The sequence below is a fragment of the Saccopteryx leptura genome, chromosome 6, assembly GCF_036850995.1.
Source record: "Saccopteryx leptura isolate mSacLep1 chromosome 6, mSacLep1_pri_phased_curated, whole genome shotgun sequence".
NCBI lineage: Eukaryota > Metazoa > Chordata > Mammalia > Chiroptera > Emballonuridae > Saccopteryx > Saccopteryx leptura.
Genome location: NC_089508.1, coordinates 162,230,343 through 162,255,302, shown reverse-complemented (window position 1 = coordinate 162,255,302; position 24,960 = coordinate 162,230,343). Strand labels below are relative to the sequence as shown.

At 41.4% G+C, this 24,960-nt stretch overlaps 1 protein-coding gene and 1 pseudogene across 4 annotated transcripts in view; both read left to right on the top strand.

Annotated features, from left to right (window-relative positions):
• The first annotated feature begins 13,629 nt into the window (after window positions 1-13,629).
• LOC136377857 (U6 spliceosomal RNA) lies at window positions 13,630-13,713 on the top strand (annotated as a pseudogene).
• Window positions 13,714-19,081: 5,368 nt separating this feature from the next.
• The window catches only part of NRG2 (neuregulin 2), a 201,026-nt gene continuing 195,147 nt past the window's right edge, over window positions 19,082-24,960 (top strand). For all 4 annotated transcript variants that reach the window (XM_066343500.1, XM_066343498.1, XM_066343499.1 and 1 more), the window contains exon 1: window positions 19,082-19,935. In XM_066343500.1, the coding sequence (XP_066199597.1) occupies window positions 19,239-19,935 (697 nt within the window). In that variant the 5' untranslated portion in view covers window positions 19,082-19,238. The remainder of the gene's footprint in view (window positions 19,936-24,960) is intronic.

Below are 24,960 nucleotides of genomic sequence, written 5' to 3'. Positions count from 1 at the left end.
ACTAACAGAAAGCGCCTGACCAGGTGGTGGCGCAGTGGATAGAGCATCAGACTGGGATGCGGAAGGACCCAGGTTCGAGACCCCGAGGTCGCCAGCTTGAGCGCGGGCTCATCTGGCTTGAGCAAAGAGCTCACCAGCTTAGACCCAAGGTCGCTGGCTCCAGCAGGGGGTTACTCGGTCTGCTGAAGGCCTGCGGTCAAGGCACATGTGAGAAAACAATCAATGAACAACTAAGAAGTCGCAACGCGCAATGAGAAACTGATGATTGATGCTTCTCATCTCTCTCCGTTCCTGTCTGTCTGTTCCTGTCTATTTCTGCCTCTGTAAAAAAAAAAAAAATGCATGACACTTAAAAAAAAAAACCTAACAGAAAGCAATTTATAAAATGGCAATAGGGAACCCACAAGTGTCAATAATGACACTAAATGTAAATGGATTAAACTTACCAATAAGAAGACACAGAGTAGCAGAATGAATTAAAAAAGAAAATCCAACTATATGCTGCCTACAAGAAACACATCTAAGCAACAAGGATAAAGACAAATTCAAAGTAAAAGGCTGGAAAACAATACTCCAAGCAAATAACATAAAAAAAAAAGCAGGTGTAGCAATACTCATATCTAATAATGCTGCCTACAAGACAGAAAAAGTACTCAGAGACAAAAATGGTCATTTCATAATGATTAAGGGGACACTGAATCAAGAAGACATAACAATCCTTAATATATATGCACCAAACCAAGGAGCACCAAAATATATAAGACAGCTACTTACTGACCTAAAAACAAAAACTGACAAAAATACAATCATACTTGGAGACCTCAATACACCGCTGACGGCTCTAGATCGGTCATCCAAACAGAGAATCAATAAAGATATATTGGCCTTAAACGAAACACTACAGTACCTGGATATGATAGACATCTACAGGATACTTCATCCCAAAGCGACAGAGTATATATTTTTCTCTAGTATACATGGAACATTCTCAAGAATTGACCATATGTTGGGCCACAAAGACAACATCAGCAAATTCAGAAAAATTGAAATTGTACCAAGCATATTTTCTGATCATAAAGCCTTGAAACTAGAATTCAACTGCAAAAAAAGAGGGAAAAACCCACAAAAATGTGGAAACTAAACATATATATATATTTTTGTATTTTTCTGAAGCTGGAAACGGGGAGAGACAGTCAGACAGACTCCCGCATGCGCCCGACCGGGATCCACCCGGCACGCCCACCAGGGGCGATGCTCTGCCCACCAGGGGGCGATGCTCTGCCCCTCCGGGGCATCACTCTGCCACGACCAGAGCCACTCTAGCACCTGGGGCAGAGGCAAAGGAGCCATCCCCAGCGCCCGGGCCATCTTTGCTCCAATGGAGCCTTGGCTGCGGGAGGGGAAGAGAGAGACAGAGAGGAAGGAGGGGGGGTGGAGAAGCAAATGGGCGCTTCTCCTGTGTGCCCTGGCCAGGAATTGAACCCGGGTCCCTCGCACGCCAGGCTGACGCTCTACTGCTGAGCCAACCAGCCAGGGCCAACAACATACTTTTAAAAAATGAATGGATCAAAGAAGAAATAAGTGCAGAGATCAAAAGATATATACAGGGACACTACTCTTTTATGGATTCTTGCTGTATTGGCCAAGAGTTTGCTTAAAGGCTTTTAATCACTGTAAAAAAAAATAGAAGACTGGATGAAGAAGATGGGGCACATATACACCATGGTATACTATTCAGCTAGAAGAAATGATGACATCAGATCACTTACAGCAGAATGGTGGAATCTTGATAACATTATGCGGAGTGAAATAAGTGAATCAGAAAAAAACAAGAACTGCAGGATTCCATACATTGGTGGGACATAAAAATGAGACTAAGAGACATGGACAGGAGTGTGGTGGTTACGGGGGGTGGGGGGAGGGAAGGAGGGAGAGGGGGAGGGGGAGGGGTACAAAGAAAACTGGATAGAGGGTGACGGAGGACGATCTCTCTTTGGGTGATGGGTATGCAACAGAACTAAATGACAAGATAACCTGGAAATGTTTTCTTTGAATATATGTACCCTGATTTATTGATGTCACCCCATTAAAATAAAAATTTATTTATAAAAAAAAAAGATATATACAGGCCCTGACCGGTTGACTCATTGGTAGAGCGTCGGCCTGGCATGCAGAAGTCCCGGGTTCAATTCCCGGCCAGGGCACACAGGAGAAGTGCCCATCTGCTTCTCCACGTCCCCCTCCTTCCTCTCTGTCTCTCTCTTCCTCTCCCGCAGCCGAGGCTCCACTGGAGCAAAGATGGCCCAGGCGCTGGGGATGGCTCCTCGGCCTCTGCCCCAGGCACTAGAGTGGCTCTGGTCGCGGCAGAGCGATGCCCCGGAGGGGCAGAGCATCGCCCCCTGGTGGGCAGAGCGTCGCCCCCTGGTGGGCGTGCTGGGTGGATCCCGGTCGGGCGCATGCGGGAGTCTGTCTGACTGTCTCTCTCTGTTTCCAGCTTCAGAAAAATACAGGAAAAAAAAAAAAGATATATACAGACAAATGAAAATGACAATCCGACATATCAGAATCTCTCGGATGCAGCAAAAGCAGTAATAAGAGGAAGTTCATATCACTTCAGGCCTATATGAACAAACAAGAGAGAGCCCAAGTAAACCACTTAACTTCACACCTTAAGGAACTAGAAAAAGAAGAACAAAGACAAACCAAAACCAGCCAAAGAAAGGAGATAATAAAAATCAGAGCAGAAATAAATGAAATAGAGAACAGAAAAACTAAAGAAAAAATTAATAAAACAAGGAGCTGGTTCTTTGAAAAGATCAGCAAAATTGACAAACCCTTGGCAAGACTCACCAAGGAAAAAAGAGAAAGGACTTATATAAATAAAATCCAAAATGAAAGAGGAGAAATCACCACAGACATCATAGATATACAAAGAATTATTGTAGAATACTATGAAAAACTATATGCCACCAAATTCAACAATCTAGAAGAAATGGATAAATTCCTAGAACAATACAACCTTCCTAGACTGAGTCATGAAGAAGCAGAAAGCCTAAACAGACCAATTAGCAGGAAGGAAATAGAAAAAACTATTAAAAACCTCCCCAAAAATAAAAGTCCAGGCCCAGACGGTTATACTAGTGGATTCTATCAAACATTCAAAGAAGACTTGGTTCCTATTCTACTGAAAGTCTTCCAAAAAATTGAAGAAGAAGCAATACTTCCAAACACATTTTATGAGGCCAACATAACCCTCATACCGAAACCTGGCAAGGACGGCACAAAGAAAGAAAACTACAGACCAATATCTCTAATGAACACAGATGCTAAAATATTAAACAAAATATTGGCAAATCAAATACAACATATTAAAAAAATAATACATCATGATCAAGTGGGATTCATCCCAGAATTTCAAGGATGGTTCAACATACGTAAAACGGTTAACATAATACACCATATCAACAAAACAAAGAACAAAAACCACACGATCTTATCAATAGATGCAGAAAAGGTATTTGATAAAATACAACAAAACTTTATATTTAAGACACTCAACAAAATGGGTATAGAAGGAAAATATCTCAACATGATAAAGGCCATATATGATAAACCATCAGCCAACATCATATTAAATGGCATAAAACTGAGAACTTTCCACCTTAAATCAGGAACAAAACAGGGTTTTCCACTCTCTCCAGTCTTATTTAACGTGGTGCTAGAAGTTCTGGCCAGAGCAATCAGACAAGAGAAAGAAATAAAAGACATCCATATCGGAAAAGAAGAAGTAAAGGTATCACTTTTTGCAGATGATATGATCCTATACATCGAAAACCCGAAGGACTCCACAAAAAGATTACTAGAAACAATAAGCCAATACAGTAAGGTCGCAGGATACAAAATTAACATACAAAAGTCCATAGCCTTTTTATATGCCAACAATGAAATATTAGAAAACGAACTCAAAAAAATAATCCCCTTCACGATTGCAACAACAACAACAAAAATACCTAGGAATAAACATAACAAAGAATGTAAAGGACCTATATAACGAAAACTACAAAGCATTGTTAAGAGAAATCAAAAAAGACACAATGAGATGGAAAAATATTCGTTGTTCTTGGATAGGGAGAATAAATATAATCAAAATGGCCATATTACCCAAAGCAATTTATAAATTTAATGCAATTCCCATCAAAATTCCTATGACATTTTTTAAAGAAATGGAACAAAAAATCATCAGATTTATATGGAACTATAAAAACTCCCGAATAGCCAAAGCAATCCTAAGGAAAAAGAATGAAGCTGGGGGCATTACAATACCTGACTTCAAACTATATTTTAGGGCCACAACAATCAAAACAGCATGGTATTGGCAGAAAAATAGACACTCAGACCAATGGAACAGAATCGAAAACCCAGAAATAAAACCACATATATATGGTCAAATAATTTTTGATAAAGGGGTCAACAACACACAATGGAGAAAAGAAAGCCTCTTCAATAAATGGTGCTGGGAAAACTGGAAAGCCACATGCAAAAGAATGGAACTCGACTACAGCTTGTCCCCGTGTACTAAAATAAATTCAAAATGGATCAAAGTCCTAAATATAAGACCTGAAACAATAAAGTACATAGAAAAAGACATAGGTACTAAACTCATGGACCTGGGTTTTAAAGAACATTTTATGAATTTGACTCCAAAGGCAAGAGAGGTGAAGGCAAAGATAAATGAATGGGACTACATCAGACTAAAAAGTTTTTGCTCAGCAAGAGAAACTGACATCAAAATAAACAGACAGCCAACTAAATGGGAAATGTTATTTTCAAACAACAGCTCAGATAAGGGCCTAATATCCAAAATTTACAAAGAACTCATAAAACTCAACAAGAAACAAACAAACAATCCAATAAAAAAATGGGAAGAGGACATGAACAGACACTTCTCCCAGGAAGAAATACAAATGGCCAACAGATATATGAAAAGATGCTCATCTTCATTAGTTATTAGAGAAATGCAAATCAAAACTACAATGAGATACCACCTCACAACCTGTGTTGGAGAGGCTGTGGAGAAAAAGGAACTCTCATTCACTGTTGGTGGGACTGTAAAGTAGTACAACCATTATGGAAGAAAGTATGGTGGTTCCTCAAAAAATTGAAAATAGAACTACCTTATGACTCAGCAATCCCTCTACTGGGTATATACCCCAAAACCTCAGAAACATTGATACGTAAAGACACATGTAGCCCCATGTTCATTGCAGCATTGTTCACAGTGGCCAAGACATGGATACAACCGAAAAGCCCTTCAATAGAAGACTGGATAAAGAAGATGTGGCACATATACACTATGGAATACTACTCAGCCATAAGAAATGATGACATCGGATTATTTACAACAAAATGGTGGGATCTTGATAACATTATACGGAGTGAAATTAGTAAATCAGAAAAAACCAAAAACTACATGATTCCATACATTGGTGGGACATAAAAAGGAGACTAAGAGACATGGACAAGAGTGTGGTGGTTATCAGGGGTGGGGGGAGGGAGGACGCTGGAAGGAAGGAGGGAGAGGGGAGGGGGAGGGGCACAAAGAAAACTAGATAGAGGGTGACAGAGGACAATCTGACTCTGGGCGATGGGTATGCAACATAATTGAATGACAAGATAACCTGGACATGTTTTCTTTGAATATATGTACCCTGATTTATTAATGTCACCCCATTAACATTAATAAAAATTTTAAAAAAAGAGCTTCCTAAGTGTTCCCTTTGCTTCCACTCTTGCACCGTTACAGTTTCTGCCCCATATCTTAGAGTGATCTTTTAAAAATATAAACCAGATCATACTGTTCTACTTAAATCCTTCAATGACTTCCCATTGTACTTGGAATACAACCCAAACATAACATAGCTTGCAAGGCCCAGCATAAATCTGATCTTTGCTTATGTTCCTAACCCCAGACCATGCAACTCTTTCCTCTTGTTATAACAGTCTCCAACCTCACTAGCCTTTCCCCCACTTTGACGCTGAGTTTGTTATGGCCTTGGGCCTTCTGTATGGAATTCTCTCCTCTGCCTCAAATGCTCTGCTCCCAGAGTTTTATGTGACTAACTCTTCTTCATCCTTCAGACCTCAGCTCTAATACTGCCTCCTTAGATAGACTCCTTGAAAGTGGTACTCTGTCTGGTCTCATTTTATCTAGTCATACGCATGCTTTCTTTCTCTCTTCTTCCCCTTACTGAAATGTTTTATATATTTGTTTCCTTTTTTATGTCTGTCTCCCTTTAAGAGTGTAAGCTCTTCAAGAGCAGAACCATGTGTGTATTCTCTGCATCTGCATTCTCAGCATCTGGTATAAAAAGCTTGGTCCAGAATAGGCACTCAACACAGTTTTGAGTGATAAACTGCAAAATGAATATTAATCAAATGGATTTTTTAAAAAAAGAATGAATAAAACACTATGGAATAAATCATTTCATTTTTGGAATGAATATTATGGAATGTCTTAGAAATTTAAAGAGTTTGTATGCATTAGTCCTTAATAAATATTAATCCCTTAGTGTGATTGAATTTGTTAAGGTCAGCAAATTTGAGGCCCTTATATTTGCAGAGCATATGCTCTTTGCTCTCAGAATTGGGAGAGCTGAGAGGACAGTGGGACACTGAGCCTGAGAGACAAGTGGGAGGGATGACATTAAAGGAAAAAGTGTTGGAGGTGAGTGGGAGGTCTGGGGAAGCCACTAGCTCAACTGGTAAGAGCTCCTGACTCTAATTTTGCTGACCTTTTAGCTTTAGAAAGAAGCATGGCTGTTATTTCTTTAGCATCTGGGTCAGTATACATAGTAAGTTTTCAAGAAATGCTTTTTTCTTGAAATAAGTAAATAATAAGTAAGTAAATTTATAGATTTTAAAAATACCTCAGGAAAAGTCAAGTCCTAAAACTTCTGACCTTGGCCTGACCTGTGGTGGCGCAGTGGATAAAGCTTCGACCTGGAACGCTGAGGTCACTGGTTCAAAAAGCCCTGGGCTTGCCTGGTCAAGGCACATGTGGGAGTTGATGCTTTCTGCTCCTCCCTTCTCTCTCTCTCTCTCTCTCTACTCTCTAAAATGAATAAATAAATAAAGTTTAAAAATTTTCTGACCTTGGCTGATTTTGGAAGTATCTAGGAAGCCAATGAAAAAGAATGCACACAAACTAGAAATTATAAGGTAGAAACAAGGTTGAATTGGACACTCAAAGAGAGAGAAGGGAGAGGAGAGAGTGAGAAAAGAGGAGAGAGAGAAGAGAGAGAGGAGGATTTGAAAATAAGAAAATAATTTCTTCTTCTTGCCCTGCCTCACGCCCCCAGAGTTGAATCAACCTCAAAGTTCCTGTTGACCTCAGGAGAGGAGTCCAAATACACAAATCAGGAAAACAGAGGGAGGAAAATCTTTGAATGTTAAACAGCAAAACATCCAGCTTGAGGACATCTTATTTTTTTCCCAATCCAAATTAGATGTGCTATGACATGTAAAAGAAAACTAATGATGACGTGAATTCTGAGCGTATTATTTGATTGTGATACTACAGGACAAATATATCTGTTCAGATTGTATTTCTTCTCTGGTCTATTTTAGGGAGCTTCCGGATTGTATCTAAAAGTGATATCTGGAAAAGAGATAACAATTTGCACTCACATAGCACTTTTCATTCAAGAGTCTCAAAGCACTTTACAAAGAAATAGTATTATTATCCCAGATGGAACAATGCAGACAGAGGGGCTGCTACCTTTTTCAGCAAATTGAGGAGTGGAAGCCCTTGGACTCCTGACATAGCCCTAGGCTATAAATTATTGAATTAGGTTCTCTCTTGTTTGGGAACTGGGACAACCAGTGATGTGACTTTTTTTTTTTAATATAAAATAGAACATCAGGTTCCACTCTTAAATTTTTTAACATGTGTTCAAAACATATGAAAATGGGTAGTTTGAAAACTGATGTATTTGGGGTAAAGTATTGCTACTGAAACTAAGAAAAGTGGTTATTCTAGTTAGATAATAATAGCTAACATGTGCCAAGCATTATATTAAATGGGCTATTTATATATAATTTTATTTAAGACTTGCAACAATTTTATGAGGTAGGAACTATTATTGCTTTACCCATTTTATTCATTTGAGGAAACCAAGACACGGAGAAGTGAATTAATTAAGTCAAATGTCAGTTAAACAAGTGGCAGAACTGGAATTCAGAGGTAAGCAGTTTGAGTTCCTTGCCCACATTTTTTTTTTTTTTTAGAGAAAGACAGAAACATCAATTTGTTGTTCCACTAATTTATCTATTGATTGGTTGACTCCTGTATATGCCCTGACCAGAGATCAAACCCACAACCTTGGCATACTGGGACAATGCTCCAACCAACTGAGCTACCTGGGCAGGGGGATTTTCCACACTCAGCCAGTTACTCTCTGCCAGGTATTGTGAAGCATTTTGCATAAATTATCTCACTGAATCCTCAGAAAACCCCTAAGAGGTAGAGTTATTACTATCCCAATTTTATTGGAGAAGGAAACTAAGGCTTCCAAATGTGCAGTGACTTGCCCAAGCCCACATTCCACTAGGGATAGAGCCAGGATTTTGAAATGTAGACAAACGAACACTAGGCAAAAAAATCAGGGTTTTAGTGTTGTTCCTGCCAGTGATGAGGCTGTGTGACCTTGAGCAAATCAAATAATCTCTGTAGTCTCTATGTCTTCCTCTGTGAAAGGAGGACATGGGGCCACATTGATGCTATAGCCCTTCCCAGTGCTAATAGTCTCAGATTCTCAATATCTGTTTTCTACTTAGTTCCTTGTTTGAAAAACCCTTGGAGGAAAAGAAATTAACCACACAGAACCTGAGAGTGACTCTGGAAGCCAAATTTAGAAAACAGACCTCAAAAGGAGAAAAAATAAGCTTGCAAAATGTCTTTATTCAGAAAATGATACTGTCCTGCAAATGTCTGGCTTGATTTGTGAGATTCAGTGACCACAGCAAGGCCTTACACAATGCTCTAACTAGCTAGTTCTCCTGGATGTAGTAAGTTAAGTCATGTAATTTGGTTCAGTGGCCACTTCTGGCCACTAAATTGGCTAAAGCTGGAAGAAGTCCGTCTTGTGTGGGAGAGATCTGGGAGAAGAAGCCAAGCTTTTCATGTGGGTATTCTATCTTGAATTCCGAATGTCTATACCATTCTGTCTACTTCTGTTTTTGTTCTCAGTGATTATTATATAGTGACACAGCCCTCTGCTACCACATGAACCAGTTTTTTCACAACCTTGTGAGGAGCTGTAGTGGGTAGTGAACAGGCCTGGCTTCCATTTCTTGGTGTGGTTCTGTTAAAAGTGTGAGCTTGATCCAAAGGAAACAAAATTATTATCTCAAAGAGATATCTATACTCCCATGTTCATTGTAACATTATCCACCACAATAGTCAAGATATGGAAAGAACTTAAGTGTCCATCAATGGATGAATGGGTAATAATGGATGTGATGTATATATGTATATACAGTGTGTCAGTAAAGTCATGGTACACTTTTGACTGGTCACAGGAAAGCAACAAAAGACAATAGAAATGTGAAATCTGCACCAAATAATAGGAAAACTCTCCCAGTTTCTGTAGGATGATGCAGCAGCATGTGCGCATGCACAGATGATGACATAACACTGTGTATACAGCGGATCAGCCCACGGCCATGCCAGTCAAGATAGATGTGGATGGTACATGATCTTATCAATAGACGCAGAAAAGGCTTTTGATAAAATACAACACAATTTTATGTTTAAGACTCTCAACAAAATGGGTATAGAAGGAAAATATCTCAACATGATAAAGGCCATATATGATAAACCATCAGCTAACATCATATTAAATGGCACAAAACTGAAGGCTTTCCCCTTTAAATCAGGAACAAGACAGGGTTGTCCACTCTCTCCACTCTTATTTAATGTGGTACTAGAGGTTCTAGCCAGAGCAATCAGACAAGACAAAGAAATAAAAGGCATCCATATCCGAAAAGAAGAAGTAAAGGTATCACTTTTTGCAGATGATATGATCCTATACATCGAAAACCCCAAAGAATCCACAAAAAGACTACTAGAAACAATAAGCCAATACAGTAAGGTCGCAGGATACAAAATTAACATACAAAAGTCCATAGCCTTTCTATATGCCAACAATGAAACATTTGAGAACGAACCCAAAAAAATAATCCCCTTCACGACTGCAACAAAAAAAATAAAATACCTAGGAATAAACATAACAAAGAATGTAAAGGACTTATATAATGAAAACTTTAAACCATTGTTAAGGGAAATCGAAAAAGATATAATGAGATGGAAGAATATTCCTTGTTCTTGGATAGGAAGAATAAATATAATCAAGATGGCCATATTGCCCAAAGCAATATACAAATTTAATGCAATTCCCATCAAAATTCCTATGACATTTTTTAAAGAAATGGAGCAAAAAATCATCAGATTTATATGGAACTATAAAAACCCCCGAATAGCCAAAGCAATCCTAAAGAAAAAGAATGAAGCTGGGGGCATTACAATACCTGACTTCAAACGATATTATAGGGCCACAACAATCAAAACAGCATGGTATTGGCAGAAAAATAGACACTCAGACCAATGGAACAGAATAGAAAACCCAGAAATAAAACCACATATATATAGTCAAATAATTTTTGATAAAGGGGCCAACAACACACAATGGAGAAAAGAAAGCCTCTTCAATAAATGGTGCTGGGAAAACTGGAAAGCCACATGCAAAAGAATGAAACTTGACTACAGTTTGTCCCCCTGTACTATAATTAACTCAAAATGATCAAAGATCTAAACATAAGACCTGAAACAATTAAGTACATAGAAGAAGACATAGGTACTAAACTCATGGACCTGGGTTTTAAAGAGCATTTTATGAATTTGACTCCAAAGGCAAGAGAAGTGAAGGCAAAAATTAATGAATGGGACTATATCAGACTAAGAAGTTTTTGCTCAGCAAGAGAAACTGATAACAAAATAAACAGACAGCCAACTAAATGGGAAATGTTATTTTCAAACGACAGCTCAGATAAGGGCCTAATATCCAAAATATACAAAGAACTCATAAAACTCAACAACAAACAAACAAACAATCCAATAAAAAAATGGGAAGAGGACATGAACAGACACTTCTCCCAGGAAGAAATACAAATGGCCAACAGATATATGAAAAGATGCTCATCTTCATTAGTTATTAGAGAAATGCAAATCAAAACTGCAATGAGATACCACCTCACACCTGTTAGATTAGCTATTATTAACAAGACAGGTAATAGCAAATGTTGGAGAGGCTGTGGAGAAAAAGGAACCCTCATACACTGTTGGTGGGAATGTAAAGTAGTACAACCATTATGGAAGAAAGTATGGTGGTTCCTCAAAAAACTGAAAATAGAACTACCTTATGACTCAGCAATCCCTCTACTGGATATATACCCCAAAACCTCAGAAACATTGATACGTAAAGACACATGTAGCCCCTCGAAAAGAAAAAAAAAAAAAGACACATGTAGCCCCATGTTCATTGCAGCACTGTTCACAGTGGCCAGAACATGGAAACAACCAAAAAGCCCATCAATAGATGACTGGATAAAGAAGATGTGGCACATATACACTATGGAATACTACTCAGCCATAAGAAATGATGACATCGGATCATTTACAGCAAAATGGTGGGATCTTGATAACATTATACGAAGTGAAATAAGTAAATCAGAAAAAACCAGGAACTGCATTATTCCATACGTAGGTGGGACATAAAAGTGAGACTAAGAGACATTGATAAGAGTGTGGTGGTTACGGGGGAGGAGGGAGAGGGAGAAGGGAAGGGGGAGGGGGAGGGGCACAGGGAAAACTAGATAGAAAGTGACAGAGGACAATCTGACTTTGGGTGATGGGTATGCAACATAATTGAATGACAAGATAACCTGGACATGTTATCTTTGAATATATGTATCCTGATTTATTGATGTTGCCCCATTAAAAAATAAAATTATTAAAAAAAATTTTAAAAAAAAGATAGATGTGGATGGTACAGAGGAAAGTTCAGTGTGTTCTGTGGCTCACTAAATTAGAATCCGTGACCAAAGTGCAACACGAATATCGGCGTGTTTATAACGAAGCACCACCACATAGGAATAACATTACTCGGTGGGATAAGCAGTTGAAGGAAACCGGCAGTTTGGTGGAGAAACCCCGTTCTGGTAGGCCATCAGTCAGTGATGAGTCTGTAGAGGCTATACGGGATAGCTACCTAAGGAGCCCTAAAAAATCTGTGCATGAGCCCACATTGAACTGCACTGAATAGATATGAAACTGGGAGAGTTTTCCTTTTATTTGGTGCAGATTTCACATTTCTATCATCTTTTGTTGCTTTCCTGTGACCAGTCAAAAAGTACACCATGACTTTACAGACACACTGTATATCTCATAGGGGGTCCTCAGGTTACGACACAGTTCCATTCCTACAACAATGACATAACCTGAATTTTGGCGTAAGTCTAAACCTAGCCTAAGTCACTTACCTATCCTAACACAGTTGTAAAATCATAATCTGGAACGTAAAAACACAAGCCACAGAAAAAGGAAAAGAACATAAATATACTACACTGTACACTGTACTGTGTATTCTTCCGCCACATGCAACCAAACTAGTTCACTCACATAGTCCATAAGTATGACACTAATGGCATAAGCTGAAACACTCACATCTCAATTTTTTAAAGTTTTTATGGGAATAAGAGTTGTAAACTCAAAACCTCATATGTAGAGACTGTTGTAAATGAAATATATGCTAGGTGAAATAAACCAGATAGGGGAAGACAAATACTTCATGGTGGAACACATATATATTGTATGTGTTCTACCATATATATACCAGATTCCCCATGTATAAGACGCACCTTTTTTCTGAAAAATTTGGGGTCCAAAAACTAGGTGCGTCTTATACAGTGGTTGTATATTTTTTTGTTTGTTTGCATTTCTGTAGATGGAACTGAGGACAAGCCAATATATAAAGACAGTGATTCATCATCAGACACAGATGAGGACAAGTTAATGGATGGGAGTTTGACAGTGATGAGGAGTTGTATAAAATTTATGATGAATAAAACTTGAGTTCAATAACTTTATGCAATACATTTTTTTCAAATTTCAAGCCCCAAAATTAAGGTGTACCTTATACATAGAAGTGCCTTATACATGGGGAAATATGGTATAGATATATGATTATATAGTTATATATAGGAATGTGTGTGTGTGTGTGTTGTTACTAGGATTTGCAGAGTGGGAGAATGGGGGGAAAGGGGAGAAATTAGTAAAAGGATACAAACTTTTAGTTATGAAATGAATACACTCTTAAGATCTAATATATAACATAGTGACTACAGTTGATAACAATATATAATTGTAATTTGCTAAGAGAGTAGAACTTGTGTTCTCACACACACACACACACACAAAGTAAATATATAAGGTAATGGATGTGTTAACTCAATTGTAGGAATCCTTTCACAATGTATATCAAATTATCACCTTGCACACTTTAAATATATTACATGCTCACTTCGGCAGCACATATACTAAAATTGGAATAATACAGAGAAGATTAAAATGGCCCCTATGAGGTGTTCCATATTTTGTGCAGTGCCCCAGTGGGCATCCTCACACCCTTTGATTAGCTCGGAAGAAATATGAGTTAAAGCACAGTCTGTGGCACTTAATAGTAAAATTGTGACTTTTCACTATAAAAATATTTGTGTAAGGCAGTCTATGAAATGAAAACAAAGCTGAGTTATACCTGGGTTATTTGTGCTAATCTATTAACTTGCATTTCCTTTATAAACGTTAAACGTTCTAAAATTGACTCATTTAAAAATAAATAAATATATTGCAATTTGGTCAGTTATACTTCAGTAAGGCTGGACAATTAAAATAAATAAATAAATAAATAAATAAATAAATAAATAAATAAATAAATAAATAAGGAAAAAGAAAAACGCCGAATGTGTGAGCTTGAGTTTGTGATAAATCTTGGTTGGCTCTATCAGTAAGTAGTTTTGTGGTTTTGGGAAAGTAATTTAAATTCTCTCAGTGTCTCAATTTTCCTTATCTTTTTGTAAAATGATGCTTATAACCACTTGCTTTCTGGTGTTATCAATTTCAATAGTCTGGCATTTGTGGAGGTAGTGTGGAGAGATTAGAGGCTTCTCAGATGTTAATGACAGTGAGGCTGAGAGATGCCTCTCACTCAGAGAGCCATGGTGGTGCACAAAGCAAGCGTTTTGACCATGGGCAAGCCTAAATGAGAACCCTGATTCTGTCATTTGGGCAATTACTAAACTTCTATAAGGCTCTTCAAACGGTAAAGTGCAAAGTAATTGAGGCATGAAATTATAGATACGTTGGCCATTAATATATGGTAGCTATTATTTTCATTATCAGTTACTAAATTTACAATGAAGAGTTAGCAGGTTTAGAATACCAAGTTTTATTTTCTAAGACATAGATGTTAATCCACTTTTACCCCCAGAGAATAGTTAATATAGAATTAGGCTATCCTAGGAAACAAATACCTTCTACACTAAATGACTGAGGCTAACTCTGGAAGTTTGTCCTTGTACATATCACACTTTGAGAAAAACTGGACAGGTATCATTGTTCCCTTTGGAAGTCTCTGCCTAAGTTCCCACCTTCAGTGGCTGTAGGAATTCTAGTAGGCTTGGGATCCCAAAAGCTATCTTTGTATGCTAAAGAAGACAAAATTATTTTCTAACCCTGTCTTTTTTTTTTTTTTTTTTTTTTAGAGACAGACAGGAAGGAAGAGAGATGAGAAGCCTCAGCTCTTTGTTGTGGCACCTTAGTTGTTCATTCATTGTTTTCTCATATGTGCCTTTATTGGGGGGCTCCAGCTGAGCCAGTGACCCCTTGCTCAAACCAATGACCTTGGGCTCAAGCCAGTGACCTTGGGCTTCAAGACAGTGACCATGGGATCATGTCTATGAGTCTACACTCAAGCTGGTGAGCCTGCAGTCAAGCTAGGGACCTTGGGTTTTGAACATGGGTCCTCAGCATCCCAGGTCAATGTTCTAGCCACTGCGCCAGTGCTTCGTCAGGCACCTTTATCCATTGCGCCACCACCTGGTCAGGCATTTCTGACCCTTTTAAGCATGAGAATCTCATTTTAAGGTAAAAAAAAATTCAAGGAGTCTCATATAACAATAGTTCTACTTTAAGTAGCTTTTTTTTAAAAAAAATATTTATTTATTTACTTTTTATAGGGACAGAGAGAGAGTCAGAGAGAGGGATAGATAGGGACAGACAGGTAGGAACAGAGAGAGATGAGAAGCATCAATCATTAGTTTTTCATTGCGACACCTTAGTTGTTCATTGATTGCTTTCTCATATGTGCCTTGACCGCAGGCCTTTGGCAGACTGAGTAACCCCTTGCTTGAGCCAGCGACCTTGGGTCCAAGCTGGTGAGCTTTTTGCTCAAGCCAGATGAGCCCACGCTCAAGCTGGCGACCTCAGGGTCTTAAACCTGGGTCCTCTGCATCCCAGTTTGATGCTCTATCCACTGCGCCACCGCCTGAGGCTTAAGTAGCTTTTGATTGAGAAAATACGTGATAAAAATTAAGCAAGAGTGAAAACTTAGAGGATCCCTTCTTAAAACTTTTTGAATAGGTAGTATATGAACTTGTTACAAAGTCACAAGGTACAAAAGGGAATATCATGAAAAGTATCCTTTTTGTAGCCCATCCTTCAGCCACACAGTACCCTCTCAAAGCCAACTATTTTAATTTCTGCTGTGTTCTTTCAAAGGTAATTTATGTTCTGCAAATTTATCTTTTAAAAACAGACAAAATGATAGCATATCTTGGTACTTTTTTTTTAACCTTGATTCAGTCTTTATACTAGGCAGTGTCTTGTTACACTTTAAAATGGATATGTGAAAAAAAAAACAGAGAGAGGAGATATATTTTATTCCTCCTCTACTATTGAAAAGTTGCATTGCATTTTTTAATATACAGAATGTCTTAGTGTGCAATAACTACACACCACTTGTGAGATTCTCAGTTCTTCGGTTGGAAACCACTCTATAAGTAAAATATCAATAATATTCAACCTGAATTTTGTTTCTTATTTGGCACTAGGCATTGTTCTAAGCATTTTACACTTATCTCACATAACCTACATCCTTCAAATCCTTCTTCTTGTCTCAGTTTAAATGTTATCTCTTCAGAGAAGCCCTCCCTTATCCAAGTAGACCTACCCTCTTCCTTATCTATTATTCCCTATTGTTTCATCCTGTTTATTTCCTTTGTATCATCCTGAGTAATTCATGTATCACCCTAAGTAATTCAGTTACCTATTCATCTCCTTATTTACTGCTGTCTTTCCAAGTAGAATATGACTGTCTGTTTGGCTCAATGCAGTCTACCCAGTAATCAGTATTGTGCCTTGGTGTTTGGCACAGAGGAAACATTTGATTGGATATTTATTGAATATGTGCATAGTGAACAAAAACCAACTCTCTGTGGTAGACCCTCTTATTCCCTCCACTATATGGATGAGGAAGCCAAGGCCTAGAGAGTGAAATAGGCTCATCACGAAGTTAGTAAGTTAAAAAAATTGGATTGAAGCCCAGCTCTGCTTGACCCCAGAGTACAAGCTCTTCCCTACTATTTTAGTCTCAGAAACAGCAGATTGATTACAGTCTTGCCTGTGTGTGATCTTGAATAAGTCCCTTTTTCTCCCTGGAACTGAAAAACGAAAGGGTGGAATTAGCAATCTTCTTTATAGTGATGTTCTGTGGTGTGCAAGATCTGTGATCTATGAAATGAAAAGAGGGACAATGAAGAGGCCAACAAGATGGGCTGTGCCTGTAAAGAGCTGGTTTTCAGTTCACTAAAGATTCATTGCTTTTTATTCTATGCCAGGCACTGTGTTGGGTGCCCCATTGGATAGTGATCCAAAGACTAATAGGACATAGTCTCTACCATTAAGATGGCGGGTCTGTCTGATGGATCTAATGCAGCCCCCTTATAACTTTAAGTACAGTATAGGTCAGTGCAGTAATATGTATGAGGCACATGGTAATGCAGAAGAGGAAGGATTAGTTCTATCATGTGTATTATGGGGATAGAAGGGAGGGGCCTTGGGGAGAGAATAGTTTTCTAGGTGAACAAGGTGGAGGTGAGACTTATCAGACATAAGAGACATGTGCAGAAGCACACCAAGAAACAGCACAATGTGCTGAGGATCACTAAGGGAGGAGGTTGGCTTCCAGAGTGTGGAGCTGGTTAGGCCCAGGGAGTCCATGAAGAACCATGCTAAAGAGCTTGGACTTTACTCCTGAGAGCAGTGGCATTGGCAAATCATATTTACAATTTGTTTTCAGAAAGATCATTCTGGCAGTGGTTGATGGAGGAGGGTGATGGGCGAGGTGAGAACCCAGTTAAGAGGCTTTGTAGTAGTCCAGGTGAGAGATGATGGGCATTTGGAGCTCCAGTATTTATGGCAGAGTTGGAGAGAAGCTGGATAAATTAGAAATATTTAAAAATGTAGAACCAAAGGATTTGGTGATTGATTAGGTGAGGGAAAAATAAGATGAGACAAAAGGATTTATTGGAATGGATTGGGTTGCCAAGTATAAAATGGTGCCATTAATAATTACGGGGAGCCTGATCTGTGGTGGCACAGTGAATAAAGCATGGACCTGGAATGCTAAGGTTGCTGGTTCAAAACCCCAGGCTTACCTGGTCAAGACACAGGAGAAGCAACTACCACTGAGTTAATGCTTTCGCTCCTACCCCCTCCCCTTCTCTTTCTCGCCTCTCTCTAAAATCAGTTAATAAAATCTTTAAAAAAATAATTACAGGGAATTTGGAATGGTGTGGGAGAGAGCATGCTGCGATCATGCTAAGTTTGAAGAGTCTCTTAGCCAGGAGGAAAGGTCTAGCTCCCCCTCCTTCTTTTCCAGAATAGCAGTCCTAGCCTAAGTCAGACATCCTTGGGCCAGTCTCCTGTGGAGCCCAATCAGGGATAAAATACTCCAGAATCTCTGGAATTCCTGAGCTCCTCATCCTTCGAGCATATGAGCTGGGTATTGAAAACTTCCTGGATCCCGTTGATAGGAAGAGAATAGATTGCAGAATTGCTTTTTTAAAAAATTAGATATTGGCTCCAGTGGAGCAAACTTTCCTGCCTCTTGTAAGCATCATACTTTTAAAAAGAAACCATTTCCTGTGGAGCAGCCTCTGGCCTGACAGGCTCTGGTTCTCAGGTTGGATCCAGGAAGCCCCCACCTCTTTAGGGAACGGCTTTTTAAAAGATGAGGTTGCAGCCTGGACCCCCGGCGGTTGGTGAGAGCCCAGACCTTGGGGCTAGACCTTCTTCCAACAGCACCCCTGTTAGGTGTCCTCGATGCCGAGACAAGACCCCATGTAGCCTCAACTCTTTCCCAAATGACGGGGCTGAAGTCCTCCACCACTCAACTCGCTTCTACAGCGCTCACCTGGCGGTGGCAGGACGGAGCACGTGGGTTCGATTAGGGGCTGGCCTTTAGGGTCCTCCCATGGAAGGGGACAACCTAGGAGCCAGGAGATTGGACCGCCACCCCGGCAGCTGCTATCTCTCTGGCTGCTACCGCCGGTGGCCAAAGGCAGGGGCACGCCCTGTGTCCCATTCCCATGTTCATAGAACAATGCCAGAATCCGTTATCTCTACTCGGCCACCTCCTGACGCACTCCCCCACTGTCACGCCGATAAATCCGAAGAGCAGAGGATAGCAGGATCGTTCCCGCACCCCTGCGGGCCCAGAAGCTGGGTACTAAAGCAGTGCAGTCCCAAGCTTCCCCTGCAGAAGCCGCGCTCATCACTCGGTCCGGAGGTAGAGGGGGCGCGAGAGAGCAAGTGGGCGGGCGTCCCATCCTCCGCATCCTCCTCCAGGTCCTGGCGCGCAGGGTGGGAGCGCTGCGCGGCTCCGCGCTGCGCATCGCGGCCCGCTTGCCGCCTGCCCCTGTCCTAGCTGGGCCACGTCCGCGGGCTGCGGGTGGAGGGCTACGAGGCACTAACGTTACGCTGTTTCCGGTTTTCCAGCAGGCTCTGTTTCCCCTCCCAAGGCGGCGGCGGCGGAGCGGCGGAGCCCCCCAAATGGCCTGGCCAGATGCGGCAGGTTTGCTGCTCAGCGCTGCCGCCGCCGCCACTGGAGAAGGCTCCGTGCAGCAGCTACAGCGACAGCAGCAGCAGCAGCAGCAGCAGCAGCAAGAGGAGCAGCAGCAGCAGCGAGAGCAGCAGCAGCAGGAGCAGCAGCAGCAACCACAGCAGCATCTCCCGTCCCGCTGCGCCCCCAGAGCCGCGGCCGCCGCAACAACCGCAGCCCCGCAGCTCCGCAGCCCGGAGAGCCACCGCCCGCTCGCGAGCCGCAGCCGCCGGCGGCATGAGGCGCGACCCGGCCCCCGGCTTCTCCATGCTTCTCTTCGGTGTATCGCTTGCCTGCTACTCGCCTAGCCTCAAGTCGGTGCAGGACCAGGCGTACAAGGCACCCGTGGTGGTGGAGGGCAAGGTACAGGGGCTGGCCCCGGCCGGCGGATCCAGCTCCAACAGCACCCGTGAGCCGCCCGCCTCGGGTCGAGTGGCGCTGGTGAAGGTGCTGGACAAGTGGCCGCTCCGGAGCGGGGGGCTGCAGCGCGAGCAGGTGATCAGCGTGGGCTCCTGCGCGCCGCTCGAAAGGAACCAGCGTTACATCTTTTTCCTGGAGCCCACGGAGCAGCCCTTAGTCTTTAAGACGGCCTTTGCCCCCCTCGACACCAACGGCAAAAACCTGAAGAAAGAGGTGGGCAAGATCCTGTGCACTGACTGCGGTGAGTCGCCCCCTCTCTGCTGGAGAAAGGGGGAGGGGCGAGGTGGAGGAGAATGGGGGTGGGGCGGGGAGGTGCTGCAGGTGCCCGGCCGCTGGGGGTGGGGCCGCCCCTGGGCAGGGCGCCTGGCACGGGTGGGTGAGGGGGTTGAGGTTGGGGAGAAGGAGAATCAGACTCAAAGTATGCCAGAGGTGGGGAAGGGCGGGGGGGGGGGGGGGGAGGCGCTGTCCTGTGCCAGCAGGGATCTGCGGCTGATGTATGGCATGTGGGACTGGAAAGCTGCCATCATAGCCCAGTAGAGGCAAGAAAAACGGAGAGGTCCGGGTGGTGCTGGCCCGAGGCTCAGTGAATCAGGAGTGACCCTCGGAGGCCTTGCCCGTTCTGCTTCTACGGGCCTGCCTTGCCCAGGCTGGCAGGGTCTGCAGGAGCAGCTGGGCAGACTCCCAGGCTGTGAAGGCCTCGGCTTACAAGTTCTCCTAGGGAATGATGGCCCCCGCCCCCTCCTTCCTCTCCTGGGCTCCCGGCTTTGCTCATCCACATCGCTGGCGCAGGCAGAGTTGGACTTTTTCTGCTACTGTTTTCTGTCCTCCATGTGGCTCAGGTTTTTTTCTCCACCGTGATCTCAATCATGATTGCCTGCTCAGCGGGTAGCACTGCCTTCTCTTAACCTCCAGGACTAGCGGGCAGACACTTCTATGGGCTGTTTCTGGAGATCTTACTAGGTCTGTTAGTGGTGATGATGATGATGAAATAGAGTAACTTCTGCCAAATGCTGTAAGTTCAGCTCTGACATCTTACCGGCAGGATGTGTCGACTGCATCTCTCCTATTCATGATGTTGGGTGCTGCACAGGAATGCAGGTGATAAGAAATGAAACACCAAAATCTGTAGATCTGTGCAGCTGGGGATGGAGGTCTCCCATGTCAAAAGTCAAACGAATGTCATTTTAAGAGCTTTTTTTTTCTTTTCCCTGAATCCAGTACTTACTTTTCAGGAAGAGGTTTTAAACCAAACTGTCCCCATACTGGAATATTTGGTGTTATCTTATCTAATCCTTATTCGTGTTGGGATTTTATTTTGTCCCAACTGAGGCTGACTCTGGTGGTGCGTGTGGTGTGACTCTGAGCTGTGTGATCACTGAATTATGATAGATGTCCTGGGCTGTCATAGAAGTTGGTACGTTTACTCAGTTTACTGATTCTGGGTAGTGTGTGGAGGCTTTGAGTAAGTAGCAGCAAAGAATGTCAAATTGCTCTAAGGAAGTTTTGCTGCTTTCCTCTTTCTAGATAAATGCCTTTGGTTTTTGGAAGCTTACCCTCCTTGTGCCAACCCCCCATACACTACCACCACCACCACCTCTGTCCTTCAAAAGATAAATTTTAGTTAGTGGTGGGAGTATATCTAGGCATTAAGTTCAACTGTGATCACTTTACTTTGATCAGAAAAATCTTGCAGTGTCTTAATAAGAAGGGAAAAACATTTGGTGGTAACAGCAGTTTCTCTCTCTGGCATTGTTCTATGGAATATTGTTGACTGTTCTTTAATGGTGGTTTTATGTTCTGAAATGTTTTATGATGACAAGTTGAGACCAGTTAAGAATTTCTAATTTTTTATTCTGCTAAGTATTTTATCTGAGATCTCCTGGGGAGCTGTGGAACTGAATTGTGCAGTGGGAAATAGATAGTAAAAACATCTATTGAACCTTGTCCAAGGACAGCTTCTGTTTTGGATTTTGGTGAGTTGCTCCTGAATATGCACAGAGCATATTTCCAGTCTTGTCCACTGAGACCCAATGGTAATTGTCAGATAACACCATGGCGTGGCTTCTCTGCTTCCAGTCCCCCCCCCCCATCAATTATACCTTGTTTGTTTTAGTGAGCATTTAAGAGTTTAACAGTTGAATGTGAGATCATGAAAGATTTGGGGTTCAGAAATATAGTCTGCTTTTAAGTTATGATCATCTCTTATGATTAAAATAGCATGTATAGTATAGCTCTCAAAAAAGATAAATTTAGCCGCAATCATTGCAAAAGAAAGGGCCCTCACACATCATGAATAATCAAGGAGCAGGAATGGTATGGAAGTAAACATTTTAGAAGGTAAAATTATTTGCTTTGGATTGATAGTAAATAGATAGATGTCAGTTTTGGGGGAGTTATATAAGGGGAGTGGGAATTAAAGGACATGTTTGTGAGGAGAAACTTGTGGAACTGATGATAATATGACAGCAGAGCATAAACTGCATTTTCTTATTTTCTACTGTGTGGTTAAAGAAAACATGTCCTGGTAATGGTATATTAAATAAGGAAACAAAATCATCCTAACTAACCACAACACCTTCCTTGTGCTCAGCAGGAAATAACTAACAAATTCATTTTCTGTTTTCTATTTCTAAAGAAAGCCCTCTGGGCCTCAGGGTCATTGGGAACATTTTCTCCTTGGAGCAGATTTGCCCATTGCAAAATAGGGAAACTGGCACTTGGAAACTGTCATCATGGCAGTTATATTGAGCAACTGTGGTTGAATCGTTACTTTGTTTAGCCAGTTTCGGCTCTGAGTGTGTCTGGGTTCTGAAAGGTGTGATTCCTAGGGAGATCTAGAAAGTTGTGTTTTGGTAGGCCAGGACTTTGGGATGATGTGCAGAGGGGTATATTATGCTTAAAAGTTGGCACATGCCTCAGTAGCATCAACTCAGGGATCATACTGAACTCCTTCTAAAAGGGCCTCATAAATGTAATTTCACCGCAACTGTGAACTGTTGAGTTGAAGCTCGAGAAGTGCTCCTGGAATAAGCACTACCTGCCAGAGGAATATTTTTACACATCTAATGTGTATCATTTATCCAAAACGACTACCTCTGGTGATAAAGATTTGAGTAAAATCTTTGCATTTCTAAGAAGATTGCATACATGGAGAGGTTTTCTGTGCCTTCTGTGGAAAAGGGAGAGAAAAGTAGTTAGAAAGAACGCTCAGGGATCAGCAACTCTGTCCAGTGCTATAAAAGCATCTTGTTCTGCAAATAGTCCTGCATTTTTAACAATGATTGCATATATTTTCTTGTAATCCCACAATAACTTGTTGCTTTCATATAAAACCATATATATATGGTTTTAAGCTGTTTTCTTATTGAATAGACATAGTAGAAAGCATTAAAAAAAGACCATTCTTCCTTTGGGACTTTCTGATTTGAAGTTTTCTTCCAAAGTACAGTGCACTTTGTTGTTGAAGACAGAAAAGGTGTATTTCCCGGGGGACTTCACATTCTCTAGGGTGATTTAAACTTTTTTATTATTATTGTTAATTGGTTTTAGTGAAAGAAAGGGAGAGAGAGAGAGACAGAAACATTGTGCTGCTTCTGTCTGTGCCCTGACCAGGGATTGAACTGGCAACCTCTGTGCTTCAGGACGATGCTCTAACCAACCTAGCTATCCAGCCAGAGCTGTAGGGTGATTTTTAATTAATTTGGTGCCTAGATTCACGTATTAGAGGAAGATGGTTCACAAAATTCAGCATAACAAAAGTGACTGAATATTTTTAAAATGTTGTTTATTTAAAGAATCTTTTCGCCCTGGCCGGTTGGCTAAGCGGTAGAGCGTCGGCCTGGCGTGCGGGGAACCCGGGTTCGATTCCCGGCCAGGGCACATAGGAGAAGCGCCCATTTGCTTCTCCACCCCCACCCCCTCCTTCCTCTCTGTCTCTCTCTTCCCCTCCCGCAGCCAAGGCTCCATTGGAGCAAAGATGGCCCAGGCGCTGGGGATGGCTCCTTGGCCTCTGTCCCAGGCGCTAGAGTGGCTCTGGTCCCGGCAGAGCGACGCCCCAGAGGGGCAGAGCATCGCCCCCTGGTGGGCAGAGCTGCCCCTCTGGTGGGCATGCCGGGTGGATCCCGGTCGGGCGCATGCGGGAGTCTGTCTGACTGTCTCTCCCCGTTTCCAGCTTCAGAAAAATACAAAAAAGAAAGAAAAAAAAAAAAAAAAAAAAAAGAATCTTTTCTTCCCCAGCCAGCTGGAAACCCAGCTGTGCTGTAGCTTGAAGACGGGAAAGTGAAACTAGATGAGAAACTGACCAGTCCTAGTGGTGAGGACGACAAGACTTGGTTATAGATTTAGGGGTAGAATTACCATCATAATGTCATTATTCCTCAGCAGATTGTGATTCTTGGAGGCAGGAACTGTATCTCACCTTTGAGTTCTTGTTTCTCCTTGTCCTGCCCCAGTATTTGATGTTGCCCTGGCTTACAGTGAGACTCTCATAAGTGTCTTTGAATGGATTAAGTCAAGTGAAGTTAAAAAAGCAAGCCTCCAGATTAATACTAAAGCAATCTTAACTTGCCGCTCTGTGACACTAGGTCCTGTGATGAAAAGCTGAGTTTGATGATAGCCTTTACCTGTAGGAACCTTTCTTCCAAAGGAGTCATTATAAACTAGAGTACTTAACCACAGAGTGCTTAATCATTGTGCTGATTAGTGTTAATGGAATTTGAGCCATGGAGAATAAAGGTCCTGCTGGAAGAGAAAGACTCTCTTTTTTGGAGGGTAGATTACCATGCCCCCAACCCTATGTTTAAACAACAATGAAACAACTATCAGTTTGAATTAACAACTGATAAACTAGAGAAAGGTATATTAACTTTGTGATAACTTCCTCTTGGTTCCAATCCTCTTTACCATCTTTTATTATTGATGACATTGTAAATTTATTTCCTAATAATGCACAGGTATCCTAGAGGGTTTCTGTGTTCTACTAGCAACATAGACTCTCAAGATGTGATGTGCAGGTTACTTATTATTTTCTCTTTGGAAATAGAATATCAAGTTACTTTTTTCTTTATAAAATTGTATGTATATTTTTAATACATAACACATTTATATGGCTCATAATTGAGAAAGTACATAAGACTACAGTATATGGTGAGGCTGTGGCTGGGTAGTTCATTTGGTTAGAGCGTGGTCTTGATATGCCAATGTTGTGGGTTTGATCTCCAGTCAAGACACATACAAAAATGAGCCAATGAATGCATAAATAAGTGGA